Raw genomic sequence first — 23,886 nt, forward strand, 5'->3', positions numbered from 1 at the left:
ATTGCACCGACGCGAATAGCGAGAAGTCCGCCGCGTTTAAACGCTTCCGCAAACACGGTAAGGTCGGGGATTTCGAGCGGTACACCGACCTCGAGAAAACCTTTAAAGACTTAATTAAAGCAAAAAAACGCGGATACTGGCGTCGGTTCGTCGATGGTTTGTCGCGAGAGACTTCCATGAGAACACTCTGGAATGTCGGCAGGAGAATGCGAAACGCGTCATCACCGATTAATGAAGACAAGGAGTACTCGGACAGATGGATTTTCAGCTTCGCGCGGAAAGTTTGCCCGGATTCGGTACCGGTTCAAACCAACGTTCGTGATCGTCCGTCGGGTAATAACGAAATAGATTCCCCGTTTTCGATGGTGGAATTCTCACTTGCTCTCCTTTCATGTAACAACTCAGCTCCAGGAATGGATAGAATCAAGTTCAACTTGCTCAAAAATCTCCCAGACGTCACGAAGAGACGCTTGTTGAACTTATTCAATCAATTTCTGGAGCACAACATTGTTCCGGATGACTGGAGGCAAGTAAGAGTTATCGCCATTCGAAAACCCGGTAAACCCGCGTCGGATTATAACTCGTACCGTCCCATCGCGATGCTGTCCTGTATACGGAAATTGTTGGAGAAAATGATTCTTTTTCGTCTAGACAAATGGGTCGAGTCGAATGGTTTACTTTCAGATACGCAATTTGGATTTCGGAGAGGCAAAGGAACGAGCGACTGTCTTGCGTTGCTTTCAACTGAAATTCAACTGGCCTATGCGCAAAAACAGCAAATGGGTTCAGTTTTCTTGGACATTAAGGGGGCTTTTGATTCTGTTTGTATCGATGTCCTTTCGGATAAACTCCACGATTGTGGGCTTTCACCAATTATGAACAACTATTTGAGCAACTTGTTGTCTGAGAAATATATGAGCTTTTCTCATGGAAACTCGACAACTTCACGAATTAGTTATATGGGTCTCCCCCAGGGCTCATGTTTAAGCCCTCTTCTTTATAATTTTTACGTAAAAGACATTGATGGTTGTCTTGATGAAAATTGCTCGCTAAGGCAGCTTGCAGATGACGGCGTTGTGTCCGTTATAGGGCCAAGTGCACCGGACCTGCAAGGACCATTGCAAGATACCTTAGACAATTTGTCTACTTGGGCTATGAAGCTGGGTATCGAATTCTCTCCGGAGAAAACTGAGTTGGTTGTTTTTTCTAGGAAGCATCATCCTGCACAGTTACAGCTTCAACTAAAGGGTAGAACAATCACTCAAAGTATATCTTTCAAGTATTTAGGTGTCTGGTTCGATTCCAAAAGCACGTGGGGAAAACATATTGCGTATGTGAAACAAAAATGCCAACAAAGAATCAATTTTCTTCGTACAATTACCGGAACTTGGTGGGGAGCACACCCGGAAGATCTGATCAGGTTGTATCGAACAACCATCTTGTCGGTTCTAGAGTACGGTAGCTTCTGCTTTCAATCCGCGGCGAAAACACATATCTTGAAGCTGCAACGAGTTCAATACCGTTGCCTCCGAATCGCGCTTGGCTGTATGCACTCGACGCATACGATGAGCCTCGAAGTACTCGCGGGTGTTCTTCCACTGACAGATCGTTTCGCGGAGCTGTCCTTTCGGTTTCTTATCCGTTGTGAAGTAATGAACCCATTGGTAATAGAAAACTTTGAGAAGCTGCTCGACAGAAATCCTCAAACAAGATTCATGAGTCTCTATTACGATTACATGACGCTGGAGATTGGCCCTTCTTCATTCAATTCCTCTCGTGTTTGCCTCCAAGACTTTTATAGTTCCTCTGTAAATTTTGATCTGACCATGTTGCAAGAAATCCGTGGAATACCAGATCACCATCGGTCGATGGTTGTTCCCTTAATTTTTGCAAACAAGTACCACCATGTTAGTAACAATAAGAGTTTTTTCACAGATGGGTCAACTATAAACGCTTCCACTGGATTTGGAGTATTCAACGAATTTCATAGCGCCTCATATCAACTGCAAAAACCCTGTTCCGTATACGTTGCGGAACTAGCAGCCATATTTTACGCAGTAGAGCAAATTGCCTCACTACCATCTGATCACTATTTTATTTTTACTGATAGCCTTAGCTCGTTGGAGGCTATTCGATCAATGAGGCCGATGAAGCACTCCTCGTATTTCCTGACCGAAATCCGAGCTAAATTGAGTACTTTATCTAACTGCTCCTATACTATCACCTTAGTTTGGGTCCCATCTCATTGCTCAATTCCGGGCAATGAGAAAGCGGACTCGCTAGCTAAGGTGGGCGTTATGGAAGGCGATATTTTTGATCGACAAATCGCCTTTGCGGAATTTTTCTCAATTACCCGTCAGCACGTCCTCACCAACTGGCAACAAAAATGGAATGAGAGTGATCTGGGAAGATGGTTACATTCTATTCTCCCACAGGTATCGAACAAGCCATGGTTCAAAGGATTGGACATGAGCCGTGACTTTATACGTGTCATATCAAGGCTCATGTCCAATCACTACTCGTTAGACTCGCATTTCTTCCGAATCGGGCTCGCAGGCAGCAATTTGTGCGCTTGTGGTAGTGGCTATCACGATATCGACCACGTGCTTTGGTCATGCACCCTACATTGTGTTGCTAGATCCGAGTTATCCGCATCCCTCAGGGCCCGAGGAAAACAACCTATGCGGCCCGTTAGAGACATCTTGGCGAGCCGAGATCTCGATTATTTTAATTTAATTTATGTGTTTTTAAAACGGATCGATCTGAGGATTTAGTAGTTAGTGTCATCTTGTGTTCTCTCAAGTTGCTAGGTCTCCATCGGTGTACCCCCATGTTTGTCTTTTTCTCCAGTATGTCGCTTAGTTCTAGATCAAGAGCACATTGCTCTAAAAAACCTTGTGTTCTCAATCCCTACCCTGCCACCCGTTTGTTACAATTTGTTACCCCTAACCTCGAGATAGCCGCGAGTAATCGGCCCCCGCTTTACTAACGTTAGTTTTAAGTAATTTTGTACCCAAACGATGAATATCGGCTCCGCAAAGCTACGGCAAATGAGCCTGGAAAAATAAACGCATTATAAAAAAAAAAAAAATCATCTTCAGTTATTTGTGTTCCTGGTAGTATAAATTATGACTATTTAGTGAACATAATAAAACACATTATGAGATTCCAATGAATAAAAGCGGCATAGCTTTTCTGAAACATTATTTGAAATGAAAATTAACTTGAAAATCATCATGAATCAAAAATAGGGTGAATAGAACGAATTACCATGCAATAAATTTAATGCAAGGTTTTCATTTATAAGAAAATTAATACTGCTTAGGAGTATTCCAAAAGAGTTTTGATGGAATGTTAAAGGTAATTCCAACTAAAATTCCAACAAAAATATATTATGAATTCCGAGGATATCTCTAACAACATCTTGAGGATAATTTCTGAGGAATTCTGAGGATTATTCCAAGAATATTCCGGTGAAAATTGTTAGAAAATGTAAAAGAGGAGAATTTCAAGTGATTTTTTCAGGGAGCTGCTAGAATTATTAATAAAATTAGGAGCATTGCAGAGTGAATCCAGAGAGTGGACTGCAGAAGATTTTCAAGTGTATTGTGGAGGAAATTATAAAAGAACTCAATTTTTCCACAATTTTGACAGACATAAACCCAAAAACCAAAACGATCCCTAGGTTAATAAATGGGTCATTACCAAGACAGCAGCATTTTTCCTGAGACGAATTCGGAACTGTGTTCGAATTCTTCATAATTTGTCCATAGTTTAACTTCCCTGAAGCGCAAAAAGAAGCTCTACAGGATTTTATTAGAATATTCTCAAACATTTTCTTTTGAATCTTTTCTCAGCGGTTATTACAGAGTTCTTCTAAAAAAAGATTGAGATTTTCTCTGAGAGTCTAGAAATTATCTGCAGATTCATCCAAAGTAAATACCATGAAATTCTACCATAGATTTTCTTCAAATTTTCAGCTTTTCTAGGAATTCGCAGAAGATTCCTGCTGAAATTCTGCTCAAAATTCGCGTTAATTCTAATTTAAATTAATAAACAATTCACTTCACAATTGAATTGAAATTTTGTTCAGAATTATTTTGGACTTCTCCTCTAAATTCTTCTGCTATTTTGCTTGGAAGATTCCTTAAAATTCGCTAGAAATTCATTTCGTGATGCCCTTGAAATTATCTACGGAATTGTCTTTAAATTATTATCAGAATTTCTTTGGAGTTTTACGCTCAAAATTATATTTACTTGGTATTTTTCACAGATCCTGGGATACTTTTCACAATTGATTTGGACTTTTCCACTGAGCTATTTAAAATTTTACTATGCAATGACACAAGTGTACACAAGTGTCATGGAGTTGAAGTCAACAATCATTAAAAGTTCTTTCCAAGACTCCCATTAATCATCTCTTAAAAAAATCCTTGGAGTTATTCATTCAAAAATATTATCAATATTCCTTCCAAAAAAAATCTAGTTTAGTTCAAGAATTTTTGAAGGTCCAAAATCTTATTTTATGCAAAAAAAATATTAAGTAAATGGGGGTTATTCCAAGAGTCGAAGTGACTTTTCTCGTTTCACTAATGACGGATGTCACTTCGCCTTTTGGAAGAACCTCCAATTTTTTCCCGATTTGTCATCGAAACTCGTGGGTTTTTCGCGGTGACTTAGAATTCCTGGCTTTTCCAGTTTTTCCAGTTTTCCAAGTTCACTGCTTTGATAGTTTATGATATCTTAGACCTAAGGATTTTTTGTCTTCTTTATTATTGACATTTTTAGCCAGTTGGCAGTTCATCTCATACTTCAGTTTCAGTATTGTAATACTTAAGTTCAGTAAATGTTAAACTTCAACTTCCAATGGTTTTGATTGTATATTTGATCTCTTAAAACAGATCTCATGTCTTGAAATCGTTTGTGGAAATAAAGCTGTTGTTTTACCAGAAATAACATATTTTTTACGCAAAAATCTCAGGAAAAATAATATGGCAAAATAAGTAGATACCCTGCATAAGAACTAGCTAGAATGTTACTTCAATTTCAATAAATAAATTCACAAGAGAAGATGACGAAGGCATAAGAAGCCCAAATATTTTCAAATATTATTGGTAGATAAGAGATAAATAATTAATATTGACGGTAAGATTTTTGATGGTTCTGCAACTTATTGATTTGCTCCAAGTTCTCAACATCAGGTAGGGTAAGTTTGACATAAAGTTATTTTAACTGTCATAATACCGAACCTGCAAAATGCCTGTCGAAGCTGTGACACAGCCCACCCGTCTCGATACCGTGAAGTGAGCAATTGCAATTCCCTTGCAATATTGCATTTAAACTAAATACTGCATTTCCAGATTTCAATTCCAATATAAAAGTTTAAAATGCAAGCATCTGAGCCATACTGTACTGGTAGTCATACTTCATAATAGTTTGCAACTAATAAAACTGTATGAATTCTAAAAAAATGGAACATTTCAAACTTTAACTGGCATCACTGCTATGTACATCATAAAACACGATAAATAGAAAATCGTATTCCGTATTCGTAGCACATCAGTCCCTTCGTGATTTTCACGACATCTTTTAATATTTCCGCGATTTTCGCAACTGAAAGTTCAAATCCGCGGAAATCCGCGAAATCCGCGCCTGTTGTAACAGCCCTGCAATTGACTTACCATGAACCAGATAAGGCTACACAGAAAAAAAAAATCTGAATTTATCGCGTAAAGTCTCCCCTCGTCAAATTTTGCTCTAGCTATGTATAGTTGGCATAAACAACGAAATCGTTTACAAGCTTGCATACAATATTGTTAATTTATGCGATATTGCGTTTATATTTACACGAAATATTGTGTAATTTTACGCCAAATCTAGCGTTAACTTTGTGTGCGCTATATATAGCAGAAATTTACATGAATTTTTCAAACGGTGTAGAAGAGGCTAGAGATAGGCTTGCCCAGAAGCACAAAGAACTTCAATGCTAAATTTAAAGATTTCCAAGGCAAGACAAGAGTGCTTAAAAAACAAGTTCATCCGAATCCAGAATGACCCATGACCCATGAATGAAAAATTAAACGTGTTTATTCCGCTTCTCGTGTGACGTTTATGTCACCCAATTCCCGTACTCGAATAGAGTGACAAGTGTCGATACGAATGAACTCCGATGAACTTTCGGTGTATTCCCATAGTCGATGCATATCGACAAAACTCTGCTCAGAATGACGTTTTCATGCGAGTGTTGTCGATACGTCAGATGCAATCGAGAACATTTGAAAAGCGAGAAAATGGAAGTGAAACGGTTAGTTTTTATTTTTTTATGCTTTTGAAAAGCATAAAATTATATTATTGTAGAGTCCGTGTGACAAACCAAAGGGAGTTTGCTTTCCTGGTTGGTCGAATGGAAGCACATCCGTCGGATTTGTGGTATGACTTGCTGGTACAATAAACGGAATATTTAAAAAAAAGATCGTCAAAAATACCGGAGAATGCGCACGGTACGCCCGAAAAATAATTAAAACTACGAGAGGAAGAACGTGAATATGTCCTACAAAAAAACAAAAGATGAAAAAGCAGAATTGGAGTTCAAAATGGAATTGTTAAAGTACAAAAAGGAAAAACTTGAAATTTAGAAATACAAAGAGTGCCAGGAATAGAAATATGACTCAATATCGAACCAAACACACTTTTTAAATAAAAAAAATTGAATAACCTACTTGCTTAAATAACCAGTTCGTTTGAAAGGTTTTTTGTGCAATATTTCCGTCTTGTTTATTTGGTCAAATTCCGGTTAACTTGCATGGTTTCGTTATTCGACGGACATGAGTCTCCGAGTCTTCGGCTCAGTGTTATTCCATTTTGAAACATAACCTCACAATCCCAGATCTTATTTAGCTCATAACTCCACATACTGTGAATCAATATCAGATTTCCTCCGTAGGGTTCTTTGGCGGTGGTTTTTGTCATATTTGGTTAAGTGGTTGAGGAGATATGCCATTTTGAACCAATGGTCTGACATTCCCAGATTTTAATCAGGTCATAACTCCAGATATTGTGAATCAATCCCAGATATTCTTTCAAAGGGTACGTGGGACTCCAAAACCTTTCATTTCGCAGTTTTTTTTGTCAAGATTAGTTCAGTGTTTGCGGAGATACACACATAGTTTTTTCTACCGAGCTCGGCTGTGCAAATCTCGGCAAAAAAAAGTTTCACTGTGATCTCAGCAAAAGTGACATTTGATTGCTGAGTCTTGGATAATGCTTAGCTGAATCTCAGCAAACAAATAAAATATTTGCTGAGATCTCAGTGAAACTTTTTTGCCGAGATTTGCACAGCCGAGCTCGGTAGAAAAAACTAAGTGTGTAGATGAGATGATTATGATGGTCTCGCCCTTACCCCATATAAAGGTTTGAGATAGACGGTCCGGATTCTTCTACAGATACAAGTTCCCTCAAAAGTGCTCAAATCGCTTCACAGCGATACAAGTTTGAAGAAGCCATTGGAATCAACCACAAATATTCGTAAGCATTCCCAGCGATCGAGAAAATTCAATCCAGAACACAACATCCCGGTTAAGAACAATTATCAATCGAAAAGCCAATTTCCTGCCAGCCGAAACGGTCCTGACGAGGCCATTGCTAACCATTTGGCCTACCAAAGCAGAAGTTCAACCTCCAGCTAGATTAACAGGATATCCTCAACCAGGGAAAAAATCCTAGACCGGCTCGGGAATCGAACTTTTATATCCTTAGTACTTTTACTTTCAGCCGCGTCAGGAAGTTTAAATAAATGCTCGACATTCAGCCAGACAACTCACTACTAATTCATGACATCTTCCAAATAAACCTCAAAGTTTCAATTTTTGTTTTATTAAATTTCATAATCAGTCCTCTATATTTGTAGTACGCGCGTGAGGCTCAAACCCTTGTAGACTATTCGAATTTTTTAAAATACAATCAAAATCTAAACATCCATCATTATCCTCGTGGCGAACATAGTAGTTTTTTTTTCTTCAGTGCTATATCTATTATTAAAAAGTCGTGAAGTAATGAAATTGGGTTGTTAGCGGAATGCTTAAATAAAACAGGCAAAAATTGTATCTTCCATTTTTCCACTTAATTAATTTTGGTGCAGTCTTCATCAGTGTCAATCCCACTAAAGACTTATCTAGCTCAGACACAGATTTGGGAATTTTCCTTATTAGAGAGTTGTATAGATTTTTCTCCTTTAGTTTACTTAAATCTTAGGTTTTCATTAGTTAGGTAGGTTCCGATTCTACACATTGTAGTTTCATTTTCATAGCTGTGATCTTGATATTTTTACCTAGGGGATGAGTACTTAAAGGGGGTCAGATTTTGATAAGTCAAAATCAAATTACTGTTTTGTCAGTAAATACTGCATACGTCTTTATCATAGCTTCCGCGATGAACATTTTTAGTTTGACGTTTCTAGAAATGAACAGTAATTCGCTGTCGATTCATCCTTCCTCTCGATGCATAATGAACATCTCGCGTCGTGCGAGTCGACATTCGGAATAGAGTGAGAACTGTCAAGCGAGAAGGAAACGAGAATGGTCATCTACACTTAAAAAATTTATCACATATCTAATGGATGAAATCCATGTGAATTTCACATAGCTTTCCTGTGATCACATAGCTGCAAATCCCACCACAAAATCACATGAATATTATAAAGCCGATGAAATTCATATGAAAAATCATATAAAATTAATGTGATCGCATAAATGTTATGATGAATTCCATTAATTTTGATTATGGATGATAATCATGTGCGTTTACAATGGAAGCTACATGAAAACTATTTTCGGTGTAGATTCGCGCGGGAAGTGGAATAAACACAATTTTTTTTTACTATAGATTGTATTACAGTAATGACACGATGATTTTGTCAGCCCCTCCATGCATCAGACTTTTTTTTATATAATTTCACATACGAAAAGGATTTCGTACACACTTAGAAGAATTTTTGTAAATTTAGGTGCTCTGAGACTGACATATACGAGCGTCAATTTTGACATAAAATTGAGTCATAGTAGACGCGAAGTTCAGCACAATCAAACGTACTTCCGAACTTTTCAGTATCGGAGCACTTAATTTTACATGATATGTTTGTTTACATCTCATCCTTTATCTCAAAGATGGATTTCGTCACGTGTAAGATTAGGTATTTCTAACTGTGTAGAACATTGGAAAAGATTTTTTCAAAAAGTGGGCTCATAAAATCGGGTCATTAATGTATATGATCAATTAAATAATTATAGAACGTTAACAACCCGTGTCCCGACTTGTTAAACCTATTTTGGAGCGGTTTGTATATTTTTTCCAAGAAAACCCGGCATCGCTGATCGTATGAGAAAAAGCAATATAAAAATTTGCAATTAATTGACGTCGTAATATTTCAGATACGGATATATCCATCTGTAAACAAAACAACAATAAACCTCAACCAGCCTCGAACTCAGAACTTTTGCTTAGAGGTCAACCCGGATCCACGTCAATAGCTCTCGCGAATGAAAACAGCAGACCACACTATTAAGCAATTCGGGCACACGGACATTTATAAACGAACAGATTTATACACTCACACAGCTTCGCACGGCAACAGACAAACGATAATGATTTCAGATAGATTTTTTGCATGAACCACTGCAAAAGCCTACGGCGACGGCTCATTAAATTTTATGTAATGAATTTTAACTTTGCGCTTTACATTAGTCATTGTGGTAAGCACAAATGCTACTCTATGCTCTGGGAAGTCAGTAATGAAATGGGTATGGTTTTAATGGTGAAACGAGTTTTGCTTTCAACGTCATGAACTTCAGATCCGAAAATTCACCGGTTTTAACATTTTGGAGCCAAGCCTTAAGCTAAGCCTAAAGAGCTAGGTATATTCGCATCGGGAAATACTTACTGTACGGGGTCGGCCTTCCGCCGAAGATGGTAGGATCGTGTAGCAACGGGGCTCGTCCGTTGCAGGCATCCTTGGAGACGGCTGCTTCTTGAAGGCACAATCATGTTTGCAGCAGCACACGAAACGAATCAAAATTCGATTTCGGAATCGGTTGAGGAAAACAAAACGAAAAAAAAACGAAGAGAAAAAGGAAACGGTTAGTCGGTTCCGATCACGAGCAGCTTAAACTGTGTTTGAGATTCTGAATTCTGGGTTTGAAAATTACAAATAAGCAGGCAAGTTTCATACTCTAGTATGATTATTATTTACCTATTTGGTACTCAAACTTTTCTAATCATTGGCTAGTATTGTACTCTTTTTTTTTTGGCATAGGTTTTACTGTATACTGAGATTTCTAATACTAGGTAGGAAAAAGAAGTGGATTGTAGATCAAACACAAAAACAAACAAACCTATGATAGGGTGGGTTCTCAAATAGCCAAAAACATTTATGGAAAAGGGATTCTATTAGCTACAAAAATGATAATGCAAGGCAAAAAGAGAGGTCTTATCGTATTCATTTTCATTCCTACACGCAAGTGTATTTTAGCTGTAGGCTATTGCAAGATTCGTGCATGAATTGTAAATCGTTTCGTTCTGTTGCTGAGAGAGTGATGGAGAGAGAGAGAGACTTCGGTGACTATTTACATAGTTGTATTTTGTAGTGTTCGTTTATTGACACAAGTACTGTACCGTGTGACATTTTGGGTTAGCGTAGAGCATTACGTCCAAATTGTTAACATGTTGTAATGGCGTTCGTAAAGAGTGTACGTAACTTCAAAGTATAACACAAGAAACGAATAACTTGTCAAAGGGCACAACTATTCATCCGAATTTTTATTTCCGTCCGATACAGCAATACACTTACCCAATTCCGATCGTTCTGGCAACACTGAAATTGGTCGACGATGCTGTGGTGGTGGTAGTAGTAGTAGTAGAACTAGTGGTAGCAGTTGTTGTTGTTGTAGTAGTAGTAGTGGTAGTAGTAGTGGCGGTAGCAGATGTTACCCCCAGATGGCGCAATAACAGTTGCAGAAACAATTGATTAACACTTTTTCGTCAGTGTTTTGGTAATAATGTTTACTTTCTGTTTCCCATCTTGCTCTTCTTGTTGGTCGTCGACGTCGTTGTCGATGTGTCTCAGTTCATCTGTCAATCATCATCCGGCGGTATTCGAGCATCCAAGACAACATGAAGGCGAATATGGGGAAGATGATGAGCTCCAACGCGAAAATGTGACATTTCCTGCACACAGACAAACACAAGCACACTGAATGCAATTTTCTGCTTTTTTTTTTGGGGTTTGAATTTGATTTGGTTTTCTGACTAATCTTGATTTAGATAGGAAAAGTTGTGATTGTGTGTGTGACGGTTAGTATCCAGAACAGTTTTTTTTTATTATGAAGGGGGAAGAAAATTTAGCCACTCCTCTTGCAATTTGTGGAAATTATTCACTCATCACGTATGTTAAGGTAGACAGATTAATGTGTCGGTATATTTTCGTATGGGTTGCTTGAGCTGTTGTTGTTCTGGTAGCTGTTATTCTGACGTAGAATTATTTGTTCTGATATGTCAGTTGGTGCTCGGTTGACTTTTTTTTTCATTTTTATTTTGTTTAATTCAACTCCGTCGTCTCTGATTGACTGATGACTGCTTGTTTGATTTTCTGATTTTGTATTTTTGCTGTTGATGGTGTTTTTGTTGTTGTTATCGTTTCAGTCTGCCGTTTGTCGTGTTTCTGTTCCTGTATAACTGGGTGGAATGGATGTTTATTGTGTTTGGGTTTCGTTTGGCCGTTCTTTTTTTTTTGCAGTCGCTTCTTTAAGCCAGCTTCCCGCTTGCTCTCGGGGTGTGTGACGTAAACGAGGGAGCAATCCGTCTTCGATTCTGACATTTTGATTGGATATTTTTGTTGGACGCCGTTTTTTCTTGGTTTTTCACTCTGTGCACTTTGGTGCGAATTTACGGACAGTGCTTGTTTTTTTTTGCGCTCCCCAACAAGACAAAGTCATATGGGAGATGAGAGCGAGGAAAATGTGTCATTTGGTTATATTTTTTATGAAAGACCATACCGGAAAATGTTAAATTCTGAATTCTGTAACAGTTTTGCATAAAATACACATGCAAAATCTGCAATGATTCACTATATGTACAGATTCTTTTATGTTGTCATCCAAAAGTTTTGCAAGAATGTTGAGAAATTTATGCAAGTACATTTAAAGGATTGCGCTGATTTCAACCTATTGTATTGAATTTTGGTCATTATCTAGCAGAGGTTTTCAAAGAAACTATTGACTTTGGAAATATTAATTTATCAACTGTCGCTACATTTCAGTCATGGAACATATACAGAGATTGCAATAAATATATACTCACGTTTCATCGCTCGGTTTAGCTATTAATCTGACCTTAAAAGAAGAAAAGACTAAAATGCTACGCATGTCAAATTGCAACCACAACGAGCAAGAGGGCTCCCTATAACCTATTCGCCCAAGTAACAAATTTGGTTTTATGAGGGTTCTGTACTTGATTCCCGGTCCGGTCATGGAACATTTCTGGTTGGATACTTTGTCGATTATCCTGGGCACAGGGTGCTTGCCACACAGTATACGGATGCAAAAATGATACAGACTCGGAAAGCTCTCAACTAACAACTGTGGTGAAGAAAGTGCTCAAATAACACTAAGTTTAGGTCAGGCATAAATTCCTAATTAGGTCAGTTTTTGTTTATGGAAAGCGATTGCCGAGTTAGTAAACTTCTCTCGTTTCGGTTTTTCTTATCATCGCAGTGGTAGAAGTTTCTCTCTTTTGATGGTGCTTTTTTATCCATCAGTATTTTTTAGAGTGAAGAATGTCACTGATAAATGTCCCCAAGTAACCAACAAGCCCGCTAATCGCCTTTTTTACAATATAATGCTGATATACGGCTGATATAAACTTTTAAATCCCTATTACAACCTTATATTGCAAAAAGGGTGATTAGAAAGCTATTAACGGGCTTGGTGGTTACTTGGGTCATTCGCGGTGGTGACCTTCTTTGAAAAAATCCATAAACTCCAATATTGAAGGTTGATTTTTCAAGGTAAATTCTTCCCTTAATACATGAACTAAACATTCCAAATTATTTAAGTCTCAGAATTTTGATATTTTTGTAATGTCCGATTGCCATTAGGCAAAATTTTGAAAAGAATAAAGATTGGATTGCATCTTTTTTTTTATAAAAAAAATAACGAATTTTTAATTTTTCAAAACCATGCATGACAATACTTATTGGACACTGAAAATAATTTGGTTTGATTGTCCATATTTTGACCATATGATGATGATTTGTAAAGAATCTGAGATATAATGTAATTTATTTGAATTTTAATGGTTTAAAAAAAATCAAAACCAAACAAAATTTGTTTAGTAAACAAATTCTGGCTTGTATATATTTTTCAAAAACCATTGAAATTAGGGCAATTTACGTATTCTCGTCAATCTAAGCAGCGTCCGCACTTCTATTAGCATTTTCTCAGCGTCACGCACATATATGACGTGTCTGTTTGTTTACATTCATCTGCTGCTTGCTTCTCTATCCATTCTAATCGATAGAATTTTTCAAAACGGTTTTAAAGCGTTTTTACAACGCTCCAAACTTCTCAGGTGAGTGTGACTATTGTCGGCAGACTCTTTTTCTTCGGCAACCTTCCCATTAGAACTGCGTGTTAACCAGCTGTTCTATTATCGGCAACTAGAAATCAACCCCATTTTGAAGTGCGTATGCTTCATTTGAAGAAAAATCTGGCATTACAGGATTGCTCGGTCATACAAATATAATCAGATTGAAGCTGAAAGACTAAAGAATCGTTTGAATACATTCAGGGAAGTGTGTTGATGGGAAAACATAGTGAAATTAACGTTTAAATTTTGGTTGCCGAAAACAGTCAATGGGTGCCGAAGCCAACATTTACCCTATATCAAAATTTAATTAAGAATTTTGATTTAATTTCAATGGCTTTTGAAAAATAAAAACTAGGCAGAAGTTGATTAATAAACATATTCTGCCTAATTTTTGTTTTTATAAAACCATTGGAATTAAATCAAAATTCAAATAAATTACGTCTCAGTCTAAAAATTCGTTACATTCATCATCTATATTCCTGCAGACCAGCACTGCCTATAATCGCACATCAGTCTTATATGGATTTTCGTTAATTTTAGGATAATAATGCTATCCACTATCGTTTGGCATCTACTTTTATATTACGTGATAAAACTAAGAACTTTGATCATGAAAACTGTGAAAACAACATCAAGTCAGTTTGTCCCATTAAGAAAAGCAATGGCATATCAGTCTCATCCAGAACTTCGATTGGCCAGAGGTCAAGCTACAGTTCTGCTTTTTGGATCGGCATATTTTTCGCTGATTTAACAAATTATGCAAGCTTCATTGTAACTGATTTTAACTTGAAAAAAATATCATATTGTTGATTGCGACTCACTTTGAAAGAAAATCCATTAACTACAATATTGAAGACAGATTTTTAAACTTTTAATACAATTCTAGGCGTAGTTAAAACAATATTCACAGTTAAGGGCATAGCCAGTGGAAGAAAGCGAAAGATGAATTCTTCCCTAAATACAGTAAATATTCTTTTCTTAATTTTCAAATTTCACAACTTCAAGAATCTACGAATAAATACAAAGAGTTTCACAATAACAGAAATGTTTTGAAATCTGAAGTATCTAGGTTGTTTTAATTTAACTGAGTTACATAGAGCAATTCCCTACGAATTCGCAAATCTGTTTATTTTAGTATTTTTTCATTTGGTTGAAAATTTGCAGAAACGTTCCTTATGACTGACTATGCCATTTTGCATCTTCATATCGCCAATTTGAATCCAGCCTTATTTTTGAAAAGAGCCTATAGAAAAATATCAACCTTATCTTCAGAAAAAGTTTTCTCGAAAGCTGTGAAAACTGTGCCCGATCGGTTTGGTGTCTTGGGCAATATTGCAGATAATGGATGAGACTATTTGAAAAAATATGTACTCTAAAAAATTACCCAACTTTTTGTTAATTTCAAGTAAAATTTTATAAACAATTTTTCTCAAAAATGGATTTTTGATTTTTTTTATTTGTTGATATATTTTAGGGGACAAAAATGCCATCTATTGCACTATAGGTCAAGATGGAGAAATGATGAACAAAAAAGTTAAGATTTTTTAAAAAACTAAAGTTTTTTGGAAAAATATACAAAACTTGGTCCAATTACTGTTTTGACTTTATATAATGAAAGTACACCAAATTTACAATAAAAAAGCACTCAAATAAAATTTTGCTTAGTCGCACTGTTTTCGATGTAGTGGTTTGAAAATAGGATATTTTAAAATGTTGGTACTTTTTGGCCATTTTTAATGTACTTCGCGGTTCTCCAGTTCCGACATTATTTTTTTCGGAAACATAAGAAAATTTTACAACAAAAAAGGTGGGCAAATTTTTTTAAAGTGCATATTTTTTCCAAACAGTCTTATCTATTACCTGCAATATTGCCCATGACACCAAACCGATCGGATAAACAGTTTTCGAGTAAAAAATTTCTGAATATGAGCTTGATATTTTTCTATATGCCCTTTTTAAAAATAAGGCTGGATTCAAAATGGCGATATGAAGATGCAAAATGGCATTGTCGGTCATGGCATTTCGGCAAATTTTCAATCAAATCAAAAAATACAAAAAATAAACCGATTTGCGAATTTGTAGGGAATTGCTCCATAGCAATAGTTGTTGAAGTCCTGAGCACTACTAGGCTGAATATTGAATCAAAATCGTTTTAAAAATTTTGAACTTGAATAATAAAGAACAAATTTTTGATATGTTGGTTCTGGAAAGAACTTTCAGAACTGTGGTACTTTACCCTCTACTGTCCAATTTGTTATTCTGTCTGCTTTCTTTCGAAAGGCCACCAAGACAATATAAAAAATTGAATTATTTTATAGGATTTTTGATCTAATTTCCGTCTTTTTTGAACGGGTTTGATCAATCGATAGAATATTTCTTTCAAAGATGACTTCTAAATTTATTCACCTTTCCATATGTACCGTTGGATTTGATGAAAAGCCACAAATTGATGAGATAGGGTTACGGTATGTAATGTGGGTCTAGTCCTTTCATTCGGCCTATCACGCAAATAAATAATTAATTAAGGAATATTACACAAAAAATAAGGAAAATATTGATCACTGATGATTGATAAATGTGTACCACACACAAATCAATTTATATCACAACATTTCAATACATTTTCAGCTCTCGTAAGTAATAAAACTGGTTGAGAATATCACTCTGTTCGGAGTTTTTAGCCGCCATGACTTCTAAGGTTAAGATGGGAAGGTTGCACTGACGATCATCAAATGGCCTGATTATGGCATTTATTGAATGGAATTACCTGATAATACACACTAGACGTAAAACTCACAGTTACTGTTTGAATATTTTATGTTTATTTTAATTGTTTAACAACGTTTTCACAAGTAAATCATGGACCCAACTTTAGGGACACATTTCTTTTCTATGTTCCTAACTTTGGCCCATGAAATTCATTTGACAGCATATAGCAATAAGAGTAACGTCAACAATGTGGTTTGCATTTGGATGATAAGGAACGAACAGGAAGGGAGATTTTTTCTGCCAAATCTGTATAATGAACATCACAATGTTTTGATTTAGATATTCTGCGGTCGAAAGACGATAAGCGAAATTTTTAATTTTTAATTTTTAACTTGAGTGATTTAATGTAGTTTTCGTAAAATTTTCTCTAAGAAATGTTTTGAGGAATGAAGAGTATTAAGTTAACAGTGATAGTGATAAAAAAAAAATACATAAGAAAACGTTACCAAGAGCGTTTTTTTTGAGAATCAAACAGGATAGGACGAAGTTGCATCCATAAATAGACCCAATTTGGGGACAATAGACCGATATTACATACATTTCCCTGGTGAGTTTTTGTCTTAAAAAAAGTAAGTTTTTCAACTTTTTGCGGTTCCTGATAGCAAACGACATGATAAGCATATCTAAGCATACCATTTAGCAGTAGAATATCGTTTGCAGGTAAATTAATTGATGAGTTATGATTAAAAACGTAATCTATGGCTGCATATTAGACCGAGGTTAGGGACGTATACCCTATTGCTCAAAATCTAATACTGCTTCTTGATTCTAAATTCGTTTTACGAGTTTCAATTCCATTCTAACGCACTGAAACGCTATTAGATTTTCTTTGCGAAAAAGGGGATTCGCTAGGAGCGCTTCTTTTGTTTTGAGAACAATGAGCGTAAATATTCATACAATGCGGTCTAACAGGATTTATGTTGTAGCTAATGAACTAACGCATCGGAACAAACCTATTATTGATATGTTCACGGTGAAATCATTGATATTATTGATCTTTTCTGATCGATAGAGTAGCGCTCAGTTTTTGTAAAAAAAACATTTTTTTTTCAATTTTCTCCCGAACCATTGCACCAATTTTAATCAGCTGACCAGCTGAAACTAGAGCTTACGGGCAAATTCTAGTCCAAATTTCAGGAAAATCTTTTCAGTCTGTCATTACGATGGAATTTTCTATTTGAAGTTTAGAGCATTTTTTCAGTACCCTACCCTGGACCCTACCTATCAACCCATCAACTTATGGACCGGGGACCATCGGCCTGACTTCCCTTCCGAAGATTTTATGCCTCAGAAAATCCCGATGGCGCCGACTGGGATTGAACCCAGACCTTATAGAATATATTTGTGCAGCATAAAAATGATTTTGTAACCGATTTATTCCGAATTTGCATGTACATTCTAGATAAATACTGTATCCTTCCAACCATTATTGGCACACAATTTGTTAAAAAAATGTCAGTTCTTTTAAAGACCATTTAAAAATAAACCAAAATTTAAAAATGCATAGGTGTTATTTTTCGTCTTTCCAAATTATGGAACACGACGATGATTGCCAACTTGGAACATTTTTCAAAGCTCCAAATTTCAGAACTTTTGGATAACATTAATTACTTCACCACTAAGTGGCGTTGAAGGGAACTCCTAAAGAATTTTGAAGTAAACATTCCTCGGATAATTTTATAAGAGTTGTGTCTAGAATTTCATTTTAGTTTTAAGGAGGATTTATAGATAGTGGTGAGAAGTATTTCGAATAAATCTAAGGATTGCTTTAAAGGCACTTATGATGACCTCCTGATTCCGGATGAAACTTCAGCAAAATTCCAAAGGAGTTCGGCAAATTATTCCAAAGTAGCTCGGAGTAAAAGTCTAAACAAATGGTAAGAAGAGCTACAAATTCATTCTAAGAAATACTAGGAATTCTGTAAATTGTTCCAAGGAAATTTCAAGGGAATCCTAGAAGTAAGCCAAAAGCGGCGCCGGTGCTGTAGTGGTAAGCGTGATTACTTCTCACCCCAGCAGGCCTGGGTTCAATCCCAGTAAGCGCCGCCGGGATGTTCTGAGGCATAACATCACACGGAAGGGAAGTAAAGCCGTTGGTCCCCGGTTCATGAGTTGATGGGTCGATAGGTAGGGTCCAGGTGTGGAATCTGCCTCCCTGGCGTCGGTAGCATTAGTGCCCAGGACGGAAAACAAGATCGACGGAAAATAAATCAAGGAAAAAAAAGTAAGCCAAGAGAATTCCGAGCAGGAAAGCAAAGGGAGCTCAACAAGATTCCCATGGATTTTTTTTTTTTGAGAATACCTAGGTAATGCTAAGGAAAGTCCTTTGCTTAGCTCACTTGATGGGTGAGGGGAATTAAGGTATTTTCTCAAATCCACAGGCAAAAGAGTGCGCGTTTGACTTGTTCCTATACTGTCTGCGACTGTGGAATAGTTCTAGCAACGCTTATCAGTGCATAAAACCCCACGTTGCCGAAAGTATGAATTATCGCGCTAAAGCTTCATGTAGATATTAGTATTCGATTGATTTTTTTAAAAGAATACTTCGATAATTCATGTAGTTGCGCAATAAATCATCAATGTTGTATACTAACTTGTGACAATTTCACTGCTTGTATGCCGACTATAGTTCAAATTAGCTAGTGAAGATTTTACGCGAATAGTACTAAATATTGGTTTCACAAATAGGGTATCGGAGGTATTTTGGATCGCTTTTGTAAGTAACTATACAATTTCTCCAGAAAAAAAGTATGATTTATTACAATACATCTTTAATTCATCAGGTTATTAAAAACAATGTATAACAAATCGTTGTACAAAGCAAATTGACAAACAAATAAGCAGGAAATGTTACAGATACTGAAGACTTTATCTATTTTATTTGGACCACTAAATTTTATTTTGGACCACCAACAAAACATATTTTGGCCCATCTTTTTTACTTCAAACCGCGTGTGGAAACATATTTTGGACCACCTGGAACTTTCTCCAGATGATGACGAACAAAATTACTAAGATCACAATTTCAATACATTTTATCGCTTTTACGAGCTGAGAAATGGATTCAATCGGATTTAATTGCAGCAATAACCACATTCGTATGTTCAAAATGCATACATTTGAAAAATAATAACTCTTGAATGTTGGTATCAATTTTGCCACTTCCTATTGAATATGGACCGATTCAGCACGGGTGTGAAATTCCTGAGTATATTTTCAATTTACTACCACTAAATGAAATATTTTGCTGAAAACCAAATAGAAAGACGCTAAGTAGTGGAATAATTGTATTGTAACTGTCACAATATTCTAAACTTTTATTAATTTTATGTGATAAACTGTGCAACCTATAGCCAGGTTGGCCAAAATCCATTACCCTATAACTTGATATCTTCGACAAAATCTTCCATGACCCACCCCAATCTACATGTTATTCAAAACAAAGAAAAAAGGCCCACTTAACTCACTCCACTATACCGAAGTTTGGAGTTGAATCTTGTTTCCAAATTGGTCATGTTACCATAAGTTTAAAATTTTTGTTCGTGCTGCCTTCTAAATATATCTAAATATATATCTAATTTGGGTCCATCAATCGAGTAAATTTCCAATAGCGACCAAAAATATCCATTAGTACCGTCCCAATGACGCGTTCATCTAGATAAAATTGATAAATAGCAGATTTTTAACGATGGGCCAAATCTTATATCCATAGGCCAACATTAGAGCCATTTCCCCTGTATATATGTTTTTAATTCAAAAATCCTTCAAACTCCTCCCTAAAGCCTTATGAACAGTTTCCTTGAGAGTCTTCTGGAATTCATCCAAAAATTGTCTCCGTAACTTTTGAACAACTCTTACGGATATGTATTCTACGTTCTGAGTTGTTATCTTTCAAACCATTCGCCGAGCTGGTGGAACCGAGTTGACTTTCATCTGTTTCCACCCTCAACCGATACAGTCAACTCTCCAATCATTCCCAAGTGAATTCGTTCGCTTTTTCAATCACATCCGATTTCCCCAGTGTTTTCGTTTCTCGATTTATGCCCGGTTGGAAATCTAAAAGGCAAAGCACGTTGTTGACACGGCCAAGGAAAAGCTTGTCGCGACAAATTTCTCCCCCACGGTCACGGTCGATTGATTCCATTCGAGTGAATGTCAGATCAAATCAAAACATCGAGAAGAATTTGGATGATTAATCTTTAACGTGGGACGCACAAAACAGTGATTTCCAGGAACGAGGGTTTTCAATTTCCAGATGAAATTGTGCTCAAGGAGGAAACATCGACTGTTGTTACTCAAGGAGGGGTTGTTTGGCTGTTTACGACTCGAGGTTTGCGCCAGGACGAAGAGTGAATGTGATTCGAAAAATTTCCCAAGAATATCTTGATTGTGCGCTTTTCTACCAGTAGTTCAACTACTCACACTCACTCGGTTTATGGAGGTGTTGTTTTTTAATCAATCGATTTACCCCCACCCACCAATTTCCACCGCCACGAACGGCGGAAAGCTTTCCTCTTAGTCGACTCGATTCGGATGGGAAGCAGCATGAGAGTGCAAAAATTAATTTGTTCACATTTAAATGGTTTCCCAGAAGCAGTTTTTCACTGTTCTTCCACTTCCACTCATCCGATGGCTCTAAAAGAGAATGGATGGTTTAGAAACGCCGCGGCATACCTGCTGATTGTGCTTCGCCGAATGGGCAGGTGCTTTTCAGTGTTTGGTGTGGATTTTAGATTTTATCCTGCCTTTATATGCCGAATCATTTCCAGGGTGTTCCAAAAAGCTTCGATGATGAAATTTCCTAAATGTTTACTCAATTAACGTTGTTAACGGAGTTGATGCATTTTGTGTTTAATCGATTTTGGATTTTTTTCAGGACAGCCCTACTGCACCGTACGAATGCAATTCAAATGCGGCTTCACCCTGGTACTACAGAATCATCGTGTCCCATTTCTTGTTGGTCTTCAACTAACCGGCTAATTTATTCCGTCTGTTTTGACACCAACAAAGTGAACTCGAAATGAAAATTGATGGCTTAGTGAACAGAGAATTTCAAAAATTTGCATAGATGCATTTGCAGAAATCCTTATGCCATGCAGAACTAATTTCTATTCATAGTGCACTCGGCAACATTTGCAACATTATCCGGAACCAGCTGTACTTCGGCAAAAATCAAACACATCCAAAAATATCTCAATTTTGAACTCGTTGATCTAGTTGTCATTGAAAAATTTCGCTTTTACGAGTAAAAATGCTGAGTTACGTGTGTGCACATTCCATGACGCTCATCTCGCTGGCCGATGGATTGTTTTCCTCGAGAGCAAGTGGAAAGAATGTTGCCTTCTGCGCTATTTTGAAACCCTCCAAACCGACCGAGCGGCTGCGAAGGTACACGTAAATGTACGTAGATCGACTTGACTTGGGGAGGAAAGCTAGAACCACTCATTGCCATTCGCTCAACGAACGAGCGGGGCAAGTGAGTGGAATTTTGATTGACAGCTTCTGTTTTGGCTTTCTTTCAGCACAGCAGCAGCGGACAAAAGTGATTCTTTTTTTTTCCGGCGCTGTTCGTCATCCTGAAAGTTTGACGAAAGAATGTGTAACAATTTTATATGAGCTGGTTTTGTTTTATTATAATTTTTACGCTTCATATCTGCGGCGTAACTCGGAGTGTAATGACAAAAGGCTGTCATCGGGTAACGCGAGAAGGGCCGTAAATTACTGCAGAGTTGGCAATGGGTGGTCGTGTACAAAATTATCTCGTCCGTGTTGGTCTGCTATCTGTCAGGAATTGGGATCAAGGTTTGCCTTCGGAAGGATTGTGGTATGCATATTTGATGCATCAAATTGCATAACTGCGAGGGGCTATTTATATTTAATCTTGATACAATTGACACATGATGCGCTTCATTCCATTCAGGCAAAATGTGTGCTATAGTTAATTATGGTAAGCTGAAGTATATTCATGTCCAGGAGTGTCAAAAACATTTCCAACTGGTAAATTTCATCGTCCTGAGTACTCACTTTCAGCTTATACTGGAAATTTAAAAACGGGAAGCGATTCGTTTTGTGACTTCTGAATATCTAGGAGAATATTCTAATAAGTCCTATTTGCATTAATCGATTCTCTTAATAGAGCAAGTTTTCATTTTGGATGCCATCTTCACGGATTGCGGACCGTTGTTGAGATTTTTTTTAGTTCCAAGTCCCGTGCACGATAACTTAATCTGATTAAATTAGTTTCTGCAAACGTTTTGCTCTCGAATTGCTACCACAAAAGTGCATTGAACTTCCTTCTTCCCTTTTCCCATCCAAAACAATGTGAATCTCCACTAATCTCGAGATAACCGCGAGTACTCGGTCCAGTTCCTTTAACTTTATATATAAGACAGTAATAATGTATGACGAAAATGATAACTCGGCTCTGTAAAGTTTATTCGATTGAGCCTGTACAAATAAAGAAACACTTTAAAAAAAAAAAAGTGCATTGTAAGCTCACTCATTTCTTTTCGTTATCCGGTATGACTTCGATCACGTGGGATCTATTGTTCGGTTAGAGCGATGAGCCAGGATTTTGTTCACGCAAGGGTGGCGTGTTTGAAAAAGAATAGATCCCGAAATCGAACGAATGCAAAGGTGCAATTTAAATTCAAAGTGTATGAATCCACTCCATTTGACAATGATCTATTACTCGGTTGGTGAGATTGAGTACATTATACTTTTGTTCATATTGAAACATTTGTTTTAAGGGAGACTTAGCGCTTGACCAAATAAATAGATTTTGTTGTATTTGAAAAAAAATGACTATCCTAAGCACTTTTTCATATCTATAAAAAAAACTAACTTAGCATGCTCCGAATGAAATTGTGCGAAAAAAATGCTTTGATCTTTTTACCTAAATGAAATATTATAATCCTTTTTGTTCAAAAATTTGAATATCAGGCTACTCTCAGGTTGGTTGCAACAATTTAAACAGCATCAAATTATAAAAATAAATCAAAAATTTAAAGGCCAATTATGACTTTATGAATAGTCAAAACTCAAAACCATTACTGGAAGCGATCAATATTGTCAAACATATTTATTTTAGTGACCATATAGAAGAAATAAGTAACCAAAAAGTGACTTATGGTTTTAAAAAAAGTGACTAACAAGTTACCTAAGGGAAGAAAAATAGTCGTTCTGAGGGCACACCACATAAATGTTTGATGATTTAGACTTATTCAATTAATATCTCAAAACACTTATGTACGATATGAACCTTTAAAGCGTTATATCTAATAGAAAGTCAGGGTGTTTTTTACCTGGAAACCCTGGAATCCTCAGAGAATTTTATATTTCCTGAGAACACCTGAAAGTCTTAGGAAATCTCATCATTACGCAGGTAATTTGCTTACTAGGGGTAAGAATAAAATCCAAACATTCAATTTTCCTCATTATTTTCTATCACAAATTGAACTTTAGATTCAGATAGATTCAGAG

The 23,886-nt window shown here is 36.6% G+C and overlaps 1 protein-coding gene across 2 annotated transcripts in view; it reads right to left on the minus strand.

Annotated features, from left to right (window-relative positions):
* Positions 1 to 23,886, minus strand: part of LOC135712737 (heterogeneous nuclear ribonucleoprotein L-like) — a 649,787-nt gene that overhangs the window by 181,248 nt on the left and 444,653 nt on the right. Inside the window, exons 1-2 of one of the 2 annotated variants that reach the window (XM_065235780.1) lie at positions 10,841 to 10,944; positions 9,935 to 10,021 (exon numbers count right to left, since the gene is read on the minus strand). Coding sequence is in view for 1 of the 2 variants with exons in the window: in XM_065235779.1 (XP_065091851.1) it covers positions 9,935 to 10,021 (87 nt within the window). In the remaining variant the exon portion in view is untranslated. Of the gene's footprint in view, positions 1 to 9,934; positions 10,022 to 10,840; positions 10,945 to 23,886 lie in introns of those variants that run through there. The other variant, XM_065235779.1, reaches the window with a different exon arrangement.

Source organism: Ochlerotatus camptorhynchus, unplaced genomic scaffold (assembly GCF_037179485.1).
Source record: "Ochlerotatus camptorhynchus isolate MF236.1 unplaced genomic scaffold, CSIRO-AGI_Acam_v1.1 ptg000503l, whole genome shotgun sequence".
Lineage (NCBI taxonomy): Eukaryota > Metazoa > Arthropoda > Insecta > Diptera > Culicidae > Ochlerotatus > Ochlerotatus camptorhynchus.